Source organism: Natrix helvetica, assembly GCF_964273705.1.
Source record: "Natrix helvetica genome assembly, chromosome: 2".
In the NCBI taxonomy this organism is placed as follows: domain Eukaryota; kingdom Metazoa; phylum Chordata; class Lepidosauria; order Squamata; family Natricidae; genus Natrix; species Natrix helvetica.
In genome coordinates, this window is record NC_138552.1 from 119,877,667 (window position 1) to 119,900,672 (window position 23,006).

Consider the following 23,006-nt stretch of genomic DNA (forward strand, 5'->3'; position numbering starts at 1 on the left):
CGTGAATTTACTCTGTAAATTTTATCAATCCTAGCAGAAATCTCAGAAGAATCCTCGATTTTTAATAACGTGGCCAAAGCATCAGCACAAACTTTTCTTAGATCCTCTCTAGGGTTTTCTCTGATACCCCTCAGTCTAACAGCGTACTCCATAGATCTGAATTGCATCATAATAAATCTCCTTATCCATCCTTTGCATATTCCCCTCCATTTCAACAAATTTCAAATCCATTTCCTTCGTTTTAGTTTCCAAATCCAAAGCCAGATGTTCAACTTTACTGTCCACCTTAAGAACAACTTCTGACAGACCTGCAGCTATAGCATGTAGGTTTTTATCAAGCTGATCATGTTTTTTAATGGTATCCTGAACCATTTCTTTAACCTCATTAATTTCTTTGCCTAAAAAAGCATTTTCTTCCCTTATAAAGTCCTTCAAATCCTGGAAGTTTATTGTAGCACCTAGGGAAGCCACCTTTTGTTCCGTTTGCATCCATTTTTCTGAACTCACCAGTCTACTTGGGCAGACATACAAAGTCTGATGGAAATTTTATTAACCCCATAGGAAAGAAGGCTGGTGAAGGGAACCATGAATAAGCCTTTGCAGAAGGATCATGTAAAGGATCCGGACTGGACATGGTTACTGGAGGAGCCAGATTGGGAACCTTAGTCCATTCAGCTGCAAAACTATTGGACCTTAGTTTTGTTAAGACTCAAACAAAAGTTAATAACTTAGGGAAGGTCTATCAAATTCAACAGAAAAAGGATGAAAATTCAGGGGAATTCCTAGAATGCATTTATCAAACCTTTAGGCAATATACCACATTAGGATCCTGAGGTTGAAGAAAATAAGAGAATGGTCAATATGATCTTCATTGGTCACTCTGCAGATGGTAAAAATTACAGAAGACAAAAAGGGGGGGGCAGGAAAGGTATCTCTGAACTTGTAGAATGAGCATACAAAGCGTATATTAATTGGGCTCAAAATCTCAGAGAAGAAGGAACTTCAAAGGGCAAGAAGAAATGTATTTTTTCTCACCAAGGCCCTTAGACAGGAAAAGCGGGAGGCCAGGGGAACTGCCGGAAGAATTGTTGAGAAGGGCTCAGTAGTTAGAATCCCACACCCAGTCAGAGGAAGAGCCCTCCAGTTAGCAAAAGGGAAGATGGTTAATGTCTATGCAGACAGAAAATATGCATTTAGAGTTTTACATGCTCATGGGGCTATTTGGAAAGAAAATACTCACTGATTTTGTCACTCGATACATGCTGGCAAAAGGCACATATGCCATTGTTAATCAGATTGCTCCAGCCTGTCTCTGTTATGCACAAAACAGGCATTTGAGATTTTAAAATAAGCATTGCCTCAAGCTCATGTTAAGGGACTTCCCAACCTTGAGAAATCTTTCTTGGCTCAAGAAAAGGGAAGTGGCAACAACCCATTTGTCAAAACAACGATGAAGTAGCAAAGGGGGGGAGGCACATTGCCTTAAAATCCTGGCGGCAACTGCTCTTCTGATCAAGGAAGCTAATAAATTGACTTATGGGCAACCAATTACTATATTTACTAGTCATGCAATTCGTGGAGTATTAGAAACAAAGAGCAACGAGTGTGCTTGCCCGGGGGAATTAAATATTTCATATGGGGGATCTGCACAATCTCCAAGCTGGATGCTCGGATCCAGCAGAAAAGGGAAGAACAGCTGACAGAGAAGCAAAGCTGTCAGCAACCCGAGATGATCAGAGCCCCCCTGACATGACAGCTTATGCAGCATTGGAAATGCAAAGAAGACTGAGCCCCAGATATTCTAAAGCAGAGGAACTCCAGAAAACTGTAGATTTGAAGGGACATAAGCAGGGAGAATGGTATATACTCCCAGATGGAAGAATTTATGTACCAGAAAATTTAGCCTGGCCAGTAGTAAAAGACTCTCACTCAATAACTCACACGGGCAAGAATTCATTAGCAAAAGCCTTTTAGCGTATTATGTACATCAATTGCCTTCACTCACTATGTGCCCATGCAACTGAGAGATGTAACACATGTGCTCAAGTTAATTCAAGACAAGGACCTAGTGACTTCCGGTTCCGGCGGCTGACGGCGACGGGCAAGTACTGCTCGCCCCGCGCTTCCCCGGTGGGCTTCCCCACTCCTTGGGGGGCACAAGACGCCCCGTAGAGGCTCCTGCCAGAGGGGCGGCACCGCAGGGGATCCCTGGATCGGTGGCGGCCGGCGGGGGCCCCCCCGCCTCGCTCCAGGCACTGGGGAGCACGATGGGGAGACGCTCCGGCGTCTTCGCTGTGAGGCTGTGCGGAGAAAAAGAGAGCAGAAGGATGCGGCTGTGGTGCGGTGAGGCATAAACTCCCTTCCATTCCTCTTACCAAGTTGAAGAAAACTGTCAGCAGTTTAAGTTTTTTCCTTTCGGCTTGATTTGGAGAGGTGCGGCTGGAGGGAGGGGGATTTCTCCCCCCCTCGGACAGGCGGCTTGAAACAATTCTGCTCTCAGCCCCAGGGGAAGGAGGAGGGGGAGAGCCAACCAATGATGTCACGCCCTTACTAAGTGAATTTTCAGATTTAATCCCATAACATAATGATGATCTGGAAACTTTGGGAACTTTGAACTTTGAAAACTTTGTTTTTGCCTCTAAACCCGAAGCTGGCAGGGCAAGATGGCACACTTCCGTTGTCTTTATGAACTGTGAAACCTGACTCCACTTTTAAAACTTCAGGCTTCCGGTCTTTGTCTCCGTGCTACTCAGACAAATCTCTTGTTGATTGCTTTCTTTTGAACTCCCTGGAGTGAAAAACTTTGCTCTATTGCCAGGGTGATTAGAAAAAAAAATCCTCTTCTGCCTGGACCTTTTGTCTCCTGGACTCTCCTGGCTGTTCTGCCTCTCTGACTGATCATTCTCTATACTGACTGAACTCTTTATTCCATAAACAATGTCACCTAAAAAACCACCTCCTGGAAAACCTGGCTTTGCTGCCTCTGCCCCGACATCTGCAACCTCCAGTTCTAGTATACAATCAACGATAACAGCTCTGATGCAACCTAAAACTACAGAAACGGAGTTTCAACAAATGTTCCAGCAACTCCTACAGGGACAAGAGGAAATAAAAAAACAACTAAAGGAGATGAAAGAAGAAATTAAAGAGAACCAGGCCCAAATTAATAAGAACTCACAGAGACTGGATCTGTTGGAGGGTGGGACGGCTGAGATGAGGGAGGGGATGGAAGGGGTGCAGAAGGGAAACAAAGAACTTGACACCCAACAGATGAAAATAGAATTTGAGAGAATGTCCTTTTATCTTAGATTTCAAAACGTGATGGAGGCAGATGATGAAAATATAAGGGACATCATGACAAGTATCTTGGCTGAATACATCCAGAAAGAGAAACAACAGATGGGGTGGGAAATAGATCTGGTTTATAGAGAGAACTCAGCCTACGCTAGAACACATAATGTACCCAGGGAGGTACACATTAAATTTCTCAGAAAAAGTACAAGAGACGAAATTCTGAGTGCACAAAGGGGGCAAGCCTTGACATACCAAGATAGGGAGATAACCATTCTGAAACAGATCCCCAAGAAAGTGAGGGGGAAAAGAAAAAGTTATTTGCAATTAGCAAATAAACTATACCAGAAGGGGGTGTGGTTCAGATGGCTGATGCCTGAAGGTATGCTAATATTCTGGGAGGAGACAAGAGTTAGAATTAATACACCCATAGAGGCGCAGGCCTTTATGGAAAAAAACAAAGTACTCCTAGAAAAACCAGATGATCCTTCAACGGACATACAGGACACGGGAGGGGCCGGAGCTCTGTCGGCGGGGGGAGATGGGACAATACCGAGAAAGCTCAGATCACAAAAATGAGCAAGAAAATCCACTTGATATAAACTGATCGAAATTACTAATTGAATTTATATGCTGACTATATGTTACTATTTAGTAATGAATTTTGTGTAAATGTATACTATGAGTATGGAGGGAGGGGGCACCTACCGCACATTGCAACTGCTAAAATTTGTAACCTTTCCTTTACCTTTTTCCTTTGTAAAATGTTAAAAAAACCAATAAAACTTTGTTTAAAAAAAAAGACAAGGACCTAGTCTTCCGCCAGGAAGTAGAGCTCAAGGTATGATATTGCCCTATGGATTCATTAGTTATTGATTTCACACACATGCCCAAGTGTGGGCTGTATAAGGCAATGCTAGTCATAGTGTGCAATTATACTAGGTGGTCTGAATGTTTTCCCACTAAGACAAAACAGGCATGTGAAGTGACTAGAATCCTATTCAAGGACAAAGGTGTGTCTTGAAATTCATCTTAAATGGGTGAATGCATTGCCGCTGGCACTTTGGTCTGTGCATGCACTCCATGAAAGGGAATTAGGTTATCTCCTTTTGAAATGATGTTTGGGAGACCCCCAGTACTAACTTGAAAAATCACATAGGGGACCTCATGGGTGAATCAAATGGTGGGAGAATTAAATAAGCAAATCCAAGAAATCCAAAAATACTGTGTGTCCCTCAGTCCACCATTTCTGAACACCAAGCCAGCAGCTGATGAGTATTGGGAGGCAGACCAGGACGAAACCCATCCTCGAGTGGTACGCTTGAAGAAGCACCCCCTATAACTGTCCTACCAGCAACGGCAAACAACATACGGGGCAGAAGAAGCCTTACTGTGTCACTCCGGAAGCTGACTCTCTACGTATGGCTGAAGATTTGGATGAGAAAAAGAACTTTTAGTATGAGAAGGGAAGAGTGTATTGGGTAGGCTAAATATAGTTTAGGAAATGGAAATCCGACCATACATAGTCATAAGTGCAGTGGGTCTGGCTTTAATGAGTCTGGTCACCCTAGTTGTGATGTGCTGTACTGGATATATATTCTTCTGGAATCACTCCCATCCCAGAGAGGCAGGTGCTGTGAAAGAACTTATTGACTGTGACAGTGAACAGTGTGAATCTTCTGACGACACTTATTTTTGAGGAACTGTGGGAGTGGGTCCTCTGTAGCACAGTAGGAGTCTTGGGGTTGTGGGCAATATATTTAGTAAATAATACTTGGCTTTGTGGATCGCCCAAAACTGACATTGTCCTTCCCCAAATCAAGCCTAACCCCATCCTTCTTCCTGATGTGGTAATTCTATTAAGTGAGTTAAAAGAATTATAGAGGGGTAGGCCCCTTCTAAATGTCAAGTATGGGCTTTCTGTGGCTTTGGATGATATTTGCCAGTGGCATGCTGGGTGATAAGACTTTGGACAGCAATTCCCAATGTTGTAAGAATGGCCAATTAACTCCTTTTACCCCTGAAAGAGGCTCCAGGGGTGTTGAGAATCCCAAAGAACAGGACAAGAACAAGGCTCAGGGTATGGGGTTCCTGGAGATGCTGGGCAAGGGGTTGGAGCAATCTCGCTCCCGCCACTGGTGTCTCATCTCTCAGTGGGGACAGTATCCTCAACCTAAACCAACCCCAAGCCCTATGGACAAACACCCAACAATCCAGGTGAAACATGGGGCGGAACAAAGGAAGAACAGGCCTCTGCGACAATTGACGGAAGGGAACTATATGTTGAGAATACTGGAACTAGGCCAGAGTCTAATTAATCAATCTGACCCCACACTAGGTAAAAAAATGCTGGTTGTGCTTGTCTTTTGCCCCTTCATCTTACCATCCTGTCCCAGTTGAGCCAGATCTTTGGGCAAAGACCAGGGCCACACTAGCCTTTGTGAAGGGTGGCAGATGGAGAACCCAATCAGTGGAAGCAAAGTTGCATGGTGACTTTTACAGTGCATTAGAAAAGCTGGGTATTAGTAGCCTTCCCATAGTTGGCCCTATAGCCGTTGGTGTGGAGGTCCTAGGGTCGCCCTCCTTGTGTGTCAAGCGATATAAGGAACCTGGCATTCCTGTAGGGTCACTGGCTGAAGAGCAATGTCCATCTGAATTATACCTTAGCCCTAGAGAGACACTTATGGATGTAAAACTAACCCGCAGTATTTCTCCTTCTGCCCACAACCTCTTCCAACAGAAGGTCACCTTCTCGCTTCTACCACTTTTCACCATTGGGGAGGGAATTTGACGACTGAAAAATGCCCAAGGCCATTTCAGCCACCCCGATTCCCAATTTGGCTCTCGATTCAATCCACCACAGGATTTTGTGTTCATTTCTCCCCTGGAAACATCAGATCCCATTATCTCTTTGAAGGACCATTTCTCAGGGATAAGCGAAAGGACCGTAAGCAAGAAGTTCCATTACAACCATTGACTGGCATGTTCGTGGCAGGAACTTGGGGGTTTGGACTAATAAGCAGAACCACCGAGTCCATGCCTTTTCTATGAACATAGCTGTGTTTCTAGGAGAAAATGGGGTCTTTTTCTTATGTGGGGGAAACACCTCTTCCCCAAGATGGATGTTGTCAGTGGGGAACAAACTCTCCCTGTTCCTCTCATGGGACATATTCAAAAAAGAGTGCCACTAGGAATCCCACTGTTAGTGATCCTGAGGATGGGAACAGGTGTAGGTGAGTTAGCACATTCTACAATACAGTTTAAGCAATTATCTGAGGAATTTCAACAAAGCCTGAATCAAATTGCTGGAACCTTGGTTGAGTTCCAGGATCAAATAGATTCCTTGGCAGCAGTGGTTTTGCAAAACCGGTGTGCAATAGACCTCCTGACAGCTGAGAAAGGTGGTAATAAGTCAGGTGTGGTCAGCAGGTTGCAGGGAACAGACACGTGGTTCTCCTGGTTGTCTGGTACCAGTTGGGTCAAACAGATGCTGCTGCTGTTATGTGGAATAACAAGCCTAGCTTTTATTCCTTGCATAATACCCCTACTCAGACAACTAGTTATGAGGTCAGTAAAGGAAATACAGGTTGAAAAGGAATTAGTTTTGATGGAAAGCCTTATTGACTGTAGGATTGCCCCACATTCCTATGATGAGGATGAGATTTCAGACACAGGCACATATGTTCAACTTGCACCCTGGGGACTGGAGAGAGTGCCTTCAGAGGATACGCCCTAAGAGTTATTCCATATGTATTGTCTTTTTCCTTTTTCGCTGCTATACATCATTACTCTGTATTGGATCATGTTATGCCAAATATTATATGCTTGCATTGTTGAATTAAAGCTCTGTAGTAGGCTAGACTCTATTATAGCTAAAAATAGAGCCTAGAAGGGGGGAATAAAATAGGACGTAAAGTGAGATTTGGACATTGTGAACATACGGGGTCAGGCTGGATAGCCTCTCGGGACTCTTTCATCTTGTTATTATTGTTGAAAGAAATGTCCTTCTGGGTTCGGCTCCAAGTGGGGAAAAAAACACTGGAGACATGGAGGCTGCTTGGAAAGGTGGTTTTATTGGTAGACAGGACCACATGGCGCGAGTCCTGAACAGAAAAGGTGATCACATGCTTCAATGTTGGTGGAGAAGAAGAGAAGGGAAGGGGCTTGTTAGGCTTTTTATAACTGTTCAGTCCCACCTCTGTTTCCTGTTCCTGTGTAAGAAATGTATTCTGATTGGTTGTCACTCACATGGGCCCATGCAGGGGCAACTCTCTAGGCTGAGTCCAGATTTGGTTGAATTCTCAGAGTTCTCAGATGCCATGTGGTTAGTTGAGTAAAGGCTTATATCATGCCTTCATTCCCATCCCCCTGGAGCTGAAGGGGAGAACTCTTTTATTATGTAAACAGACTGGCTCAGGTTTTAATGGCTCATGGACAAAAGGTGGGGACAGGAAGCTGCGGGGAGAGTTACCTTGTCTTTTTGAAACATGTTTCTTTTCACATCCAGAGAAATATTCTGCCTTTTCAATATTTCCTAGGATATTTCATTTTTCTGGGAGAAGGCTGGGTGATAATTTTCCACATTATAAAGTCAAAGACGAGTTTGAAGCTTGCAAAAGAACAGGAAGTATGAAGCCTAGCCTCAGAGTTCAGTTAAAATTCTCACAAAACCACAAAGTTCTTACAAAGCCACGTAGCCATTATGAGACTAGAGCTCCATACCTGCGGCCCAGACAAAAGGGAAGCAAGACAGTATCTGCGTATAAGGCTTCTTTCCTCAAGGTAACCAATCAGAAATGGGTTAAGTATTTCCGTGTTGTGCTGCTTTTTGACAAAAGTGTAAGAATGCGTGCTTCCATGAGAAGGGTTGTTCAGAAGTTACATACTTGCCTTTGACTAGCTTTTCTGAACCTGGCTTCCAAATAAACTTCTCCTTGATCCTGAGACGTCTAAGCCCTGTTATTTTCTGCAACAACGATGAGTCACACCGTTCCAAATGTTGCTGTTGGTTATTTTTCCCCAGAAGTGAACAAAAACAGTAGTGAAAATCATCACAGTTCTTTAAGCGTGTTCTGCACTAGCTACTAAAGGAACCCTGCAATTCTCCCTTTATAACTGTCCCAGAAGAGAAGAACAAAAAGCTGTAAAGTGGATTCTATATTGTGGGTTAGGGTTGAAAGTCCTGCGCCCGAAAACATCGGTGCACCCCCATTTCTCCGTCAAGCACAACAGCCTCCTCTTCCAAAATTCAAGCCAGGTTTTGCATCGGACCTTCTCTGCCCGCCTCCAGCCCAACTGAGCCCGCCCTTTCTCTCGGTAGCAGAAGCTACAGATGGCGCTGCGCTGGAGCTGGGTGTTTATTCGCTTGTCTCCCGTCCTCGTTTTTTGGGGTCTCGCCGCCGCCCAGGCGTCCTTCGAAGCCTTTCAGGCGGGCCACAGCTCCTCCTCCCTGCCCGCCGCAGCTGTGGCGGCGCCTTTCAGACGGTGAGAGAAGCAGAGCAAGCGCCGGGCCCGAGGGGCGCGTTTGCAGCCCGCCCGCACTTCCTTGACTGACGGGTCGCGGAGACGAGGGGCCTGGGACATCCCTTGAAACGGAGGGAACCCAGGCCTCGTTCTTCGGCTGCTTCATTTTTTGCAGTGAAGAAGCCGGAAGGAGGGCGCCCAGAGTCGGTTTGTGAGGATGCGAGAGCGCGGCCGAGCTTGCTCCGGCTTGTGGCTTCTTGCCCTGCTTGGTGTTTTTAATTCTTCAGGGTCTGATCCGGTTCCCCTTTCAGCCTCTTTTTTCTCTGGTTCCTGACCATTTCCCCAATGGAAACTTTAACAGCCTCTTCAAAAGTCACCGTTCTTTCTGTTTTGTTTAATGTTGTTAGTCTATTGAGGAAGTTTTAAAGAAAGGGATGAGATTCGCATGCTTTCCACCTCCACATCTCATCACCAGAATTGCCTCTGCCAATAATAGCTGGGTTGGAGGCGTTTGTGCAAAATAGTTAACTTAAAAGTATCTCCCAAGAAATACAGATAGTCCTCGACTTACGACCACAATTGAGCCCAAATTTTCTGTTGCTAAGTGAGACATTTGTTAAGTGCATTTTGCACCATTTTGCGACTTTTCTTACCACAGTTGTTAAGTGAATCACTGCAGTTGTTAAGTTAGTTACATAGTTGTTAAGTGAATCAGGCTTCCCCATTGACTTTGCTTACCAGAAGTACACAAAAGGTGATCTCAATATCTTGGGACACTGCAACCATCATAAATATGAGTCAGTTGCCAAGCATCTGCATTATGATCATGTGACTATGGGGATGCTGTAATGGTTGTAAGTGTGAAAAAGACTGAGGGAAGTACAAGGCCATAACTTACTTTTATCAGTGCCGTTACAACTTTGAATGGTCACTAACGACCTGTTGTAACTCAAGGACTACCTGTATTAACATAGTAATTCTTACCTTATGTAATATAGACATACAGTGCATATTTAAAGGAGAGTTACATATAAACAGAATTACTGTTTATATGCTGTAGCTTGTACTGTATATCTCCACTGAAACTTACAGGGCACGTACTGCAGGCATATAAAGATGACAAATTCCATACTCAGTTCATACTGCTGTTTATCTGTTTGGGTAACAAAATGTCTGGAAGCAAATAGTCAAGCTCTGGAAGCACCAAAAGCACCACAGAGAGACTTAAATACTTATGAAATCCAGGGTTATTGAGAGGAATAGGATACCTAGTGGTTTTGAACTGGCACTTTGCTGTAAAGTTGTAATCAGAGGAGATAGCAGGATTTGAGGGGGTGGGGTGGGAAGAGAAAGTACAAGCTATGTCTTTGATTTACTCCTAGTATAATCCCAAGGACAAGATAATGTAGAGTAACTGGATAAAACAGTAAATGACAAATGATTTTTAGCACGTTATATTTAAGAAGGGGCTCTTAAATCTTTGATGAGCATAGGTAAACATAAGAACAATGTTTCATTCAGTAGTTAAAATGGCATGTCACTATTTTCAGTACAAGATATTTACTGATTATACTATATATATTACTATATCAATACCACACCAATAATGTTGTTTAAACCTTAGTTAGGATTACTGAATAGTCACAAAGAGAGAGATTTTAAATGACTGAAAATAGTTTTTGTAAAGATTATGGACAAGGATAGGAGACATAGATTTAATTAGCTTTAGTGCAGGATATCTCTATACCAAAGCACACCCAGACAGTGACAATCCTTCTTGAGTATAAATTGTATATTAGGAGCTTTCTTAGCACTAAGAAGAAAAAAGCATGAAAGCATAAAAATAAATGCAGTGGTTTTTATATAACAATGGGGATTTATTTTTATATCATACAGTAGATGATAAAGAGAAGCCATCATAGAATGTCAAAGCAGCATGTCGTAATATTCCATCATTCTTTTCAAAATGTCTGAATTCAGAATCCTTCCAAAATATAGTTGCTTTGCTTTTTTTTCTTTGCTTTAAAATTGAAATGATTATAAATCAATGTTTAACAGTAGTTTATTTGTAATATTATTTCTTTTCTCTAGGTATCTTTTGTATGATGTTAATCCACCTGAAGGTTTCAACCTACGTAGAGATGTATACATACGAATTGCATCTCTTCTGAAGACCTTATTGAAGACTGAAGCATGGGTGTTGGTTCTTCCTCCATGGGGACGTCTTTATCATTGGCAAACTCATAAAATTCATCAAGTCCAAATTCCTTGGTCCAATTTTTTTGATGTGCAAAGCCTCAATGAAAACATACATGTTATTGAGTATGAACAATTTGTTGCAGGTAACATGCTTTAGAAGCACCAATGATATGAAATCTTAGTATAGTTTTATCTGGCTTTTTCTATGCATTAAGATAGGTGAGCTGTATTAAGATACTATTTCAGCTTTCAAACTATGCATATTTTTTAACTTTTTCAGTACAAACGTATGTATTCCCCATTTAAAACTTTTTGGTATATATTTGCACTGTTGAAAAGCACAATGATTGCAGGCAAAGTTCATGAATTTAGTAGTTACAGGCTTGTTATTATATGTTTGGGGAGAGAGAGAATACAATTTTATTAACTTTTCAAATGCTTTGGAATTTTCTTCTTGATGCAAGCTATACATAAACATACATAGGTCCATTTCAAATTCTTCTATTCAAACCTCCATTCCAAAAAGTATAAGATAACTATTTTACAATCAGTGGTGCTACTTTGTAACTACTGGCTACAATGCATTATGATTGTACATGTATTATCTGTAGCGAGATATATGCTTATATTTGTGTACTGATTTATGTTGAATTGTTACTCAGAGTCAGGTGGTCCTTTTATTGATGAGATATATGTCCTACAAAACTATGCTGAAGGATGGAAAGAGGGAACATGGGAGGAGAAGATTGATGAGAGACCATGCATTGACCAACATATGTATTCAACAGACAAAGATAAATACTACAGGTATATTAATCTTTATATTGTTATATTAACATAGTTTCTAGCTAAAAATTATTTCCAACCTTGTTTTCTGGGAAGGAGGGAAGTATTTCAGAAAAAGAGAGAAAAACCGTTCAAAATTCAAAATCAAGCTCTTGGGATAGGCAAGTCAAAATTCAAACGATACATAGAATCTCTCTCCTTAGAAGAATGTATCAAGGTGAAAGCATAATAACAGAGAAGAACTTCTTGTTCCAAAATCTCAGCCAGCAGGGTCCAAAGCCACAGAACAAGCAGAGCAACAGGAAGGGATGGGTAAAGTGTATTGAGGTGTTAAAAGTCTCATCTTGATAGATAAATGGAAACAGCATTGTATAGGACAGCGATGGCGAACCTTTTTTGGCTCGTGTGCCACAAGTGGGGGGGTCGTGTGCGGGCGTGCCGCACGCATAATGCAAAGTGTGACCCCCCCAGTGCGCATGCGCGCACAACAGGCGCGACCCCCCCATTTTTACATGCTCTTTTCGCCCTCCCCAGGCTCCAGAGGGTTTATAGGAGCCTGGGGAGGGCGAAAAGAGCCTCCCCCGCCCCCCAGGAGGCCCTCCGGAGGCTTCAGGGACCATCTGGAGGCTTCCCTGAAGCCTTTGGAATGCTTAAAACGACCCTCCAAACAAACCGGAAGTGACTTCCGGTTTGCTCGGAGGGTCGTTTTGAGCGCTGCAAAGGTGTCAGGGAAGCCTCCGGACGGTCCCTGAAACCTTCAGAGCGCTCAAAACGACCCTCCGAGCAAACCGGAAGTCATTTCCGGTTTGCTCGGAAGGCCATTTCAAGCGTTCCAAAGGCTTCAGGGAAGCCTCCGGACGGTCCCTGAAGCCTCCGGGGGGCGGGGGAGGCTGTTTTCGCCCTCCCCAGGCTCCTATAAAGCCTATGGAGCCTGGGGAGAGCGAAAAAGGGCTTTTAAAAACGGTGAACTCAGCTGGCCAGCGCGCACATGCGCGCTGGCCAGCTGACAGGGCAGTGCCTCATGTGCCCTGACAAATGACTCCACGTGCCACCTGTATATCTCCTATATCTCCTATATCACCGATATAGGAGATATACAGTATTATCTATGTCAGCGATGGCGAACCTTTTTTGGCTCGCGTGCCATAATTTGGAGGAGCGCAGGGGAGGCGTGTGAGGGCATGCTGCACCCATAATGCAATGTGCGACCCTCCCCTAGTGCACATGCGCGCACTAGAGGCGCGACTCCCCATTTTTGGCATGTTTTTTCACCCTTCCCAGGCTCCAGAGGCTTTATAGGAGCCTGGGGAGGGCGAAAACAGCCTCCCCCGCCCCCCGAAAGCCTTCCGGAGTCAAAACAACCCTTTGAGCAAACCGGAAGTTTTGAGCGCTCCGAAGTCTTCAGGAATCTTCAGGACGCTTTCCTGAAGCCTCCGGAGCAGTCAAAACGAACCTCCGAGCAAACTGGAAGTCCGTTCCTGAAATTCCAGTTTGCCTGTAGGGCTGGTTTTTTGTGCTCCTGAGGCTTCAGGGAAGCTCATGAAGCCTCCGGGGGGGGGGGAGGCTCTTTTTGCCCTCCCCAGGCTCCTATAAAGCCTCTGAAGCCTGGGGAGAGCGAAAAATGGCTTTAAAAAAGGGTGAAGTCAGCTGGCCAGTGCGCACATGCGTGCTGGCCAGCTGACAGGGCAGCGCCTCGCGTGCTCTGACAAATGGCTCCACGTGCCACCTGTGGCACCCGTGCCATAGGTTCGCCATCACTGATCTAGGTACTCCCTGCTGATAGCCAATGGTTGCAGCAGTTTACAGATTTTTATAATTTGTCAAGTCTTTTCCCAAGCAATTCGCAATCCAAATCAAAGAGCAGCAATATGAAATTCCATGTCTATGTATTGTCCCCAAAATGTATCTGAGAGCCCTCCACAGCACTCTTAATTTCATCATGGTAATTTAATTGCAAAATATAATTCCCTGTTACGTTGTGATATGAAACTTGAAACTATTTGCCTTAAAACGGACTTAATGCAGCTTTTAAAAATTCATTCCAAAAACTGAAAAGATAACATTTCACCCTAACTTAACAGACTCCTACTGAGCATCTATGTTTCACAAATTGCAGGCTTCTTTTTCTCCTATCACTTGGCTTTTTACTTTACCTTGTCCATTTGGAAGCCAAAACCATTCTCATGATCATATCAGAAAGCAAAATGAAAGTGATACTAGTTAATTATTTAAATTTGACTGTTTTTAATAAACAGATTTCTTCATATAACATCTTTCCTCAGTGTGGTCATCTTCCATTTAATTGCCTTAATGAATTAGAAAAAGGAAAAAAATAAATCCATGTGAAATGGGTAACAGCAGTTTTGTCTACAAAAAGTCGGGGAAATGATGGACAGGGGAAGTTATGAAAACCAAAGAAGAATATAAAAGAAATGTGGTTTGTGTGGTATGCTTCCTAAAAATAGGAACCAACTTCTCAGAGGATTCAAATTTGTACTGTTTTCAGAGAATGGGTAGTAATTTTTTTTAAGTAAAAGTAGACTTTCCTGTTCTTTGTTGTTTTAATCTTTGTTTAAAACTCATACAGTATTTTTCCTTTTAACTAACTTGTAATGCAGTTTTTACCCATACTCACTATTATCTTCAACTGATTTATTGAAGAATTCTTAAAGAATTCTTAAACTTTTTATTTTAAGAAAATATTATAGTAATTATACTACAATTTTCCAGTGGAAGAGAGGGAGTGGTCACGTGAGGGTATTCTCAAAGACTGATTGGTCCAAAGACTGAGAGCAAACTCTTAAATACTCCTGCCTTCCTTTCCTTCCCAGTTTCCTCTCAGTCTTTTTGGTCCAACCACTTGAGAATTGTGTGTAGGTAGGAAATAATTTGGAAATAGCTTTTTCTCTTTATTCGATCTGGCTTGGATTTGACTAATTGGGCATTGTAAAATACCTAAATTCTAAATTTGCAGCTGTGGCCCAAGGGACAGTTTCTGCCTCTGGGCGGTTGGGGAGGGCCCTGTGGGGCATATAGCCTCCCATCCGCGGGCGCGGAGGCTTAGCCTGACCCCCGGGACTGCGGGGGTGCCAGCTCTTAGACGGCTGCAGAAGCGCCGATCACTCCAGCAGCTAGAGGAGGCTGCGTAGGCACCGCGGGGTGCACACGAGCTGCCGGAGAGGCCGCCGCTTGAATCGGGTGGCGGTTTCGTGATTTGAATTGTTGGCTGGAGCGCGAGAGCGGAGCAAGGGGGGAGTGCACGCAGGCCTGCCGCGAGGCCCCCAGAGCTGCCAGACTGTTTTTCGGCTGCCGCAGGCGGCCAGAGGAGCCGGGATGCGCAATTCGGCCTTCCTTGGCCTCGCAAGAGTCCCCATAGCCATTTTGAATCTCACCACGTGCTGTTTGGAGGCCTAGGCCTAGGAGTGCGGCCTGGTCAACCGGCTTCTACTCCAGCCCAGGCCCAGGTTCCAGAAGGACCTACAGCGGCCCACCCTCTTCGGCCTCCTATACGTCGGACACATGAGTGGGGCGATGGAGGAGGGTGCGGAAATTCCCCAGGGCCAGACCGAAGGCCCGGCGAAGGGAGAAGAAACCAGAGGGCAGGGGCCTAGACCTGGGGATCCCCCAGTAAGGCCTATGGCGACCTAGCGTCCCTCTAGGACCTCTACCAGGGTGGAGGCAAGGAGGCATAGGGCCTTGGAGAAGACCTTTGCCAGGGCCGAGAGGCAGGCCATATCTACAGGGCATGGTTCTGCCAGCAGGTCACGATCTCCCATTAGGCCTCCGTCTGAGCAATCCTCTCCTCGGGGATTCAGCCCTTCCTCTCCCTCTGTTTCTCCTGACAGGCCCCACAGGTATTCCAGGCAGAGGGGGTCTCCCTCCCCGTCACCCTCGGTCTCCCCAGGTTTAGCAAGGGGGGATTTGGAGGACCCTTTGGAAGGGACATCCAGAGGGCACGGGGCCTCACGCAGGTTGGCGCCCCAGGGGCCTGGCTCGGCTTATAGAGGGGGGGAGGATTTGGAACATCTCCCTGAAAGCATTAAGAGACATATATCGACAGCCATTTCTAAGGGTATTGCCCAGCGTGACAGGGGCTTGCACTCTGCTAGATCTCAGTATAGGGCATCTTCTCCTTCTATGGTTAGCGAAACCTCCACCATGGGGGAGGAAAATCTCCAAGATATGGGGTTCTCGGAGGACGAGGAGACAACTCAACCCGATACTCCTTCCTCCAAGATTCTCCTGAACAAGGCGAGAAAGACCACCAAAGTGGGGACTGAGGATCCCACGGTTCCCCCACCTAGGGATCCAGATATGGCCATGTTTTCTAACACGGCCACAAACAAGGAGGAGATTCCAGCCCCCCCCTCCATTGTTCATGGAAGTACTGACCAACCAGTGGTCCCACCCATCCAACTTTTCTAAATCGGGGAGTAATGACCGTCGGTTTTATAATGTGGAGCAAAACTTTGCTCAGGCCATTCAACTGCCCTCCATTGACACCCCGGTGGCCACCTTGGTCTCCTCCTCCCCAGTGGTGTCCGGAGATGCGGCGGATAATTTGAAGCCCGAAGATAAACGGGCGGAGCTTACCTTGCGGAAGAACTTTAATGCCACGGCTTGGGCCATTAAGTCGGCAGCCGCGGCCTCTTATTTCAACCGGGCTACGGTCATGTGGCTGCGTCAACTCCAGGATTGCATCCCGATCCAGGACGAACGTTTGCACCAGGACCTCATTAAAATCATTGCGGCTTCCCAATTTTCTGCTGACGCTACTTTAGATACGGTGAAGTTCGCGTTCAGCGCCTTGGCCACCTCTGTTACTTCCCGCCGTCTGCTGTGGCTCCGTAATTGGCAGATGGACAACAAGGCCAAGTGGAATGGCAGCTGCCCTGTTCAAGGGTCCCAACCTCTTTGGGGAGGCCCTCGACCCCATTCTTGTCGAAAATAAGGACAATAAGAAGGTGCTCCCGTCTAATGCTAAAAAATCTGAGTCCCGGTCTCATCCTTACCACAGGCAGTCTTATAGTCTTATCACTGAGTTTGATCATCAACAACGTTTTTCCTCTTTTAGGTACGACAGACAGTTTTCGAGACAGTCTTATCAAGACAGGAATAGGTTCCAACATCAGTCCCGGCCGCCCTTTCGAGGGGGCGGCGGCCGCCCGTACTGCAGAGGGAAGTGACTCGAACCTGAGTCGTCCCATAGGCGGCCGCCTGTCCCTCTATGCGGATCGTTGGGACGACATCACGTCAGGCACTTGGGTAGCTTCCACAGTTCGTCAGGGTCTCAGGTTAGAGTTTCTCTCCACACCCCCGAATTCCTTCAGATCGTTCCCTCCGTCCCGGAGTCTAGAACGCCGCCGTCTGATGGATCAGGCAATCAAACATCTCCTGGACATTTATCAGATGCTTCAAATCATCTTAAAGGGACAGGACGAAATTAAAAAAACAACTGCAGGACTTAAATGAACAGCTCAGAGAGACGAATCAGCAAACCACACGGAATGAACAGAGGATAGGTGTGCTGGAGGAGGGGGGGTTGGGATGAGAGACGAGATGAAGACAATCCAAAGGGGGAATGTAGAATTTGGAAATCAGATGTTAAAAATGGAATTTGAAAGGATGTCTTTTTTTCTTAGGTTCCAAAACTTGCCAGAAGTTGAGAACGAAGATCTTAAGGAGATTATGACCACAATACTAGCAGAATATATTGAGATAAACAACAGCTTTGGTGGGACATTGATCTGATCTATAGGGTTAATTCAGCTTATGCAAGAACACACAATGTTCCAAGGGAAGTTCATGTTAAATTTCTTAGAAAAACTACAAGAGATGAGGTTCTAGGAGCTCAAAGGGGAGGACCATTAAAATATAAAGATAAAGAAATAACCATTCTTAAACAGATCCCAAAGAAAGTAAGAGATAACAGAAGGAAATATTCCTTCTTAGCAAAAAAAACAAAAACAATAATGGGGTTTGGTTCAGGTGGTTGTTTCCAGAAGGCATGTTGATTTTCTAGGAGGGCAGTAGAATTAGAATCAACACAGTAGTGGAAGCAGAGGCTTTCACTAAAAAACACAGTGCTCTCTTAGGCGAAATGGGGGATGCTACACAAGAAACAGAGGGAGGGGCTGAGGCTCAGCCAGTGGACGGGGGGGGGGGGGGGAGGACGCAACAACTAGAAGATTCAGATCACAAAAGTGATTTGAAACATTATTGCAATTGTTGTTACAATGTACCTTTATGGAAGTGATACAAAACAAATGATTGAAACATACTGATGATTTTGTGTTAAACTCAAAACTGCTAACACTTATGTAAATGTTGATATTTTTCTATCTTCGTTTGTAAAAGTTGCAAGACCTGGGGGGGCTTCTCCCCCCCCCGCACAATGTAGCTGTCAAAATGTTTTATAACCCTATAACCCCTTTTCCTTGTAAAATTTTTAAAACTAATAAAAAATTTGAACAATTAAAAAAAAAACATGTCCTGGACATTTAGGCGGCGGAATTGGTTCCCCAGTTGGAAAGGGGACTGGGCCACTACTCCAACCTGTTTGTGGTTCCGAAGAGTTCGGGGGGTTGAAGGGCAATTCTGGATCTGAAACGCCTGAACCACTTCTTGGTGTACAGACGGTTGAAAATGTCTTCACTCAAATCTATCCTTCAGGGCATCTGGAAAGGGGACTTCCTGGTGTCGGTAGACCTCACGAAGGCCTACCTTCACATCCCAATCTTCCCAGCTCACCACAGGTTTCTACGGTTCTCCCACGGGGATCACCATTACCAATACAGGGCTCTCCTGTTTGGGCTGGCTTCGGCTCCCCGCACTTTTATGAAGGCACTGGCGGCGCATCTCCGGGCCGTTCCAGTGAGGCTTCAATGCTACCTGGACGATGTTTTGGTCCAGGCGGGATCTCTCACTCAGGCGGTCTCGGACCTCCATCTCACCATTCGGAGTCTCCAATCCCTGGGGTTTTCAGTCAATTTTCCCAAAAGCCACCTGTCCCCCTCCACTTGTATTCTTCATCTGGGGATTCCATGACAGGGGTTGTCCGCCTGTCCCAGCATCGACCGGGCAGTCTACGACAGCTGGCGGAAAAGGTCCGTAGAAATCGGTTCGCTTCTGTCCTCACGTTATCACAGTTACTGGGCAAGATGGTGTCTTGCAAATAGTCCCGTGGGCCAGGCTTCACCTCCGCCCACTACAGTGGGAGCTCATCCCGTTCCAGAGGGGACGGATAAGCAACTCACTCCGCACTCTCCGCCTCCCGGCGGGGGTGCAAACTTCCCTGAGGTGGTGGACTTCACCAGCCATTCAGCGGTGCTGCTCCTTCTGGGAGCCGGACAGAGTGACCCTCACCACGGACCCGAGCTTATTCAGTTGGGGGGCGCTGGTGGGCTCTCGCCTGGCTCAGGGCAGCTGGACGCAGACGGATCTCCGCCACAATATAAATTGGTTAGAGCTGAAGGCGGCCCGTCTTGCCCTCCAGCACTTCCGGTCCTCAGTGGAGGGCCGGCATGTGCTTCTGATGGACAACGTGGCCACCAAGGCCCACATCAACCGTCACGGAGGAACTCATTCTTGTGCCCTCTGGCTAGAGGCTCTGAGACTGGGTGCCTGGCGGAGAGGCACCTGTTGTCTTTAGTGTTGGAACACATCTCCGGCCTCTCCAACCACCAGACAGACTGGCTGAGTTGGGCGACTCTGGACAATGGCGAATGGCAACTCCATCCGGACGTTTTCCAGATGATATGTCTGAAATTCGGCACTCCCCTAGTAGATCTCTTCGTGTCTCTGTCGAATGCACATCTGCCCCAGTTTTTCACACGTTTTCAGTCACGGAGGGCGGAGGGGACAGACGCACTCAGGAGCAGGTGGCCGGCGGGCCTCCTCCACACTTTTCCCCCAATCCCTCTCATCCCGGGGGTTCTCAGGAAGGTGATAGTGGAGAAGGCGTTAGTCGTAGTGGTGGCCCCATTTTGGCCCAGGAGGCCTTGGTTCGCAGATCTCATTCAGCTGTCGGCCCAACAGTGAAGGATTCCACGGGAGGAGGTGGTCTTACACCAGGGGGTCCTGGTTCACCCAGAGCCCCAGTGGCTTCATCTGACCACATGGCTTTTGAACGGAGATTACTGAGGGCGGCCAATCTGTCCTCTGGGGTCATCCATACCATCAAGGCTTCCAGGCGTCCCTCTACGAACCAGGTCTACAATTCGACCTGGGACGTGTTCGTGAGGTGGTGCGCTCCTCATCAGATTTCTCCGGCTAGGGCCACTGTCCCAAACGTCTTAGATTTCTTACAGAAAGGGCTGGACGACGGTCTGTCGCACAGCACCTTGCGTCGCCAAGTGGCGGCTCTATCCTCGATTCTGGGGGGCGTGGGGTCTTTCTCCCTTTCTCAAGTTCCCCTGATCAAGCGGTTTCTTAAGGGGGCGGCTAATCTCCAGCCTCCCCCTGTCCATAGGTTTCCTACATGGGATCTGCCCCTGGTCCTCAGAACCTTGACGGGGGCTCCGTTCGAGCCGCTTAGGTTGGTTCATCTCAGGTTCTTGTCCCTTAAGGTGGTGTTTCTCGTGGTGATTCCCTCGGTCTGGCGTATCTCAGAGCTGGGCGCCCTGTCGTCCAAGGATGAGCTTTGCCATTTTCATGCAGATAGGGTGGTTCTTCGACTCGACCCTACCTTCCTCCCTAAGGTGAACATCCCTTTTCACAGGGCTCAGGAGGTTGTCCTGCCCGATTTTTGTCCGGGGCCGTTTTCTGATAGGGAACGGCTCTGGCACCCTCTGGATGTTCGTCGGGCTTTACGGATTTATCTCCGGCGGATGTCGGAGTTCCGTCGGTCAGAGGCCTTGTTTGTCTCTTTTCAACCCGGGACTTTGGCGGCTAGGGTGTCCATTGGCCGTTGGCTACGGCAGGCCATCAGGGAGGCCTATGGGGCGAAGGGGCGTCCCGTTCCGTCAGGTATAACGGCCCATTCTACTAGGAGTGCCACGACCACGGCGGCGTGGGCCACTAGGGCCCCCTTTGAAGACATTTGCCGGGCTGCCACTTGGGCATCCCCAACCCCGTTCATCAGATATTATCATCTGGATTCATTCGCTTCGGCGGATGCTTCCTTTGGTCGGAGGGTCCTGCAGAGGGTGGTAGCAGATACTCCCCTTGGGCCATAACTGGCGATTGCGTTTATCCCCTTCCTTGGGACTGAACTTTGGTATGTCCCTCACATGACCACTCCCTCTCTTCCACTGGAAAAAGAACGTTGGTCTTACCTGAACGTGTCTTTTCTGGGGAAGAGAGGGAGTGGTCACGACCCGCCCTGTTCTTGGTTGTAAGGGCCAAGGGGAGCCCGGAAGTTCCCGGGGGGGGGGTGTTTGTGTTGTTCTGTTTATTGTTGTTCCAGTTCTGCTGTTCGCCTTCGAGGAAACTGGGAAGGAAAGGAAGGCTTTGGACCTTTGGACCAATCAGGCTTTGAGAATACCCTCACGTGACCACTCCCTCTCTTCCCCAGAAAAGACACGTTCAGGTAAGACCAACGTTCTTTTTCACTGAATGTTTTTACTTAATGCCATAACATTCTAATAAGTTAGTATTGAGTTATCAACTTATATTGAGTTGTTATCAAGATTCATTTCAGATTTATTACTACTTTGTATTTATGAAACTATTAACTCTTCTTGTTTTTATAGGGGATGGTTCTGGGGTTATGAAGAAACTCGAGGCCTTAAAGTGGTTTGTTTATCTGTCCAAGGTTCTGCTTCTGTTGTAGCCCCATTGCTTTTGAATTTATCCAGCAGGTGAGACTTCCTGAATTAATTTTTTTATTCCACAGAGTTGCCATATAATTAGCTTAGAAAAAGAAAGTGAGGAATTTTATGTTTTGTCATGCATCAAACTTACTAATGTTTATTATTTATTTATTTATTTATTTGAACTTATTAGTCGCCCCCTCTCCCCACAGGGACTCGGGGCGACGTACAAAAGCAACAATCAAAACAGTATCATATCATATAGAGGAGGTAAAAATAAATAAATAAATTACAGTGCTTAGAAAAAGTTAAAACCCCAATAACATTAAAAATTTAAAAACTAAAATTAACAGTTAAAAATGACCAAGGGGTGGAGAAGTTGTAGAGTTATGCCAGGCCGGCTAGTCGAAACAGGTAGGTCTTCAGTTTCATACGGAAGGAGCGGAGGTCAGTTGTTGTCCTAATGTCTGGGGGTGGTCATTCCAAAGGATAGGGCCCACCACAGAGAAGGCCCTACTCCTGGGCACCGCCCTCTGACACTCTCTGGAGGACGGCACCCGGAGGAGTCCCTCTCTGTGTGAGCGAATGGGTCGCAGGGATGTATGGGGCAGGTCACGATCCCGCAGATAACTAGGCCCTGTGCCATGGAGCGCTTTGAAGATGGTGACTAACACCTTGAAGCGCACCCAGTAGGCCACAGGAAGCCAGTGCAGCTCGCGCAGGAGAGGTGTTATATGGGAGAACCTCGATCTCCCCATAATTACCCGCGCGGCTGCATTCTGGACCAACTGCAGTCTCCGGGTGCACCTCAAGGGGAGCCCCATGTAGAGAGCATTACAGTAGTCCAGGCAAGACGTCACCAGCGCGTGAGTGACTGTGCGCAAGGCCTCCCGGTCCAAAAGGGGTCGCAATTGGCGCACCAGGCGAACCTGGTGGAACGCCCCCCTCGCCACAGCTGCCACATGATCTTTCATAGCCAGCCGGGCATCAAGGAGGACGCTCAAATTGCGCGCCTGTTCCACCGGGGCTAATTGCTCATCCCCGATGGCCAGCGATGGAATGTGCTGGTTGAACCGGGAAGCCAGAAGCCACAGCCACTCTGTCTTGGAGGGGTTGAGCTTGAGCCTGTTGTCACCCATCCAGACCCGTACGGCTTCCAGACACCGGGACATCACTTCGACGGCCTCGTTGGGGTGGTTTGGGGTGGAAATATACAGCTGAGTGTCATCAGCGTACAGATGGTATCCCACCCCAAAACCACGGATGATCTCGCCCAGCGGCTTCATATATGTGTTGAACAGGAGAGGCGAGAGGATCGACCCCTGTGGGACCCCACAAGTAAGGGGCCTCGGGGTCGACCTCTGCTCCCCTGCCAACACACATTGCGTCCGGCCAGAGAGGTAGGAGCGGAACCACCGTAACACGGTGCCTCCGACCCCCAACCCCTCCAGACGGCGCAATAGGATACCATGGTCGATGGTATCAAAAGCCGCCGAGAGGTCTAATAGGACAAGG

At 46.6% G+C, this 23,006-nt stretch overlaps 1 protein-coding gene across 1 annotated transcript in view; it reads left to right on the forward strand.

Moving 5' to 3' along the window:
* The first annotated feature begins 8,574 nt into the window (after positions 1 to 8,574).
* Positions 8,575 to 23,006, forward strand: part of POFUT2 (protein O-fucosyltransferase 2) — a 34,756-nt gene continuing 20,324 nt past the window's right edge. Inside the window, exons 1-4 of the mRNA XM_081944017.1 lie at positions 8,575 to 8,775; positions 10,846 to 11,096; positions 11,616 to 11,760; positions 21,432 to 21,539. Of these exons, the coding sequence (XP_081800143.1) occupies positions 8,624 to 8,775; positions 10,846 to 11,096; positions 11,616 to 11,760; positions 21,432 to 21,539 (656 nt within the window). The 5' untranslated portion in view covers positions 8,575 to 8,623. The remainder of the gene's footprint in view (positions 8,776 to 10,845; positions 11,097 to 11,615; positions 11,761 to 21,431; positions 21,540 to 23,006) is intronic.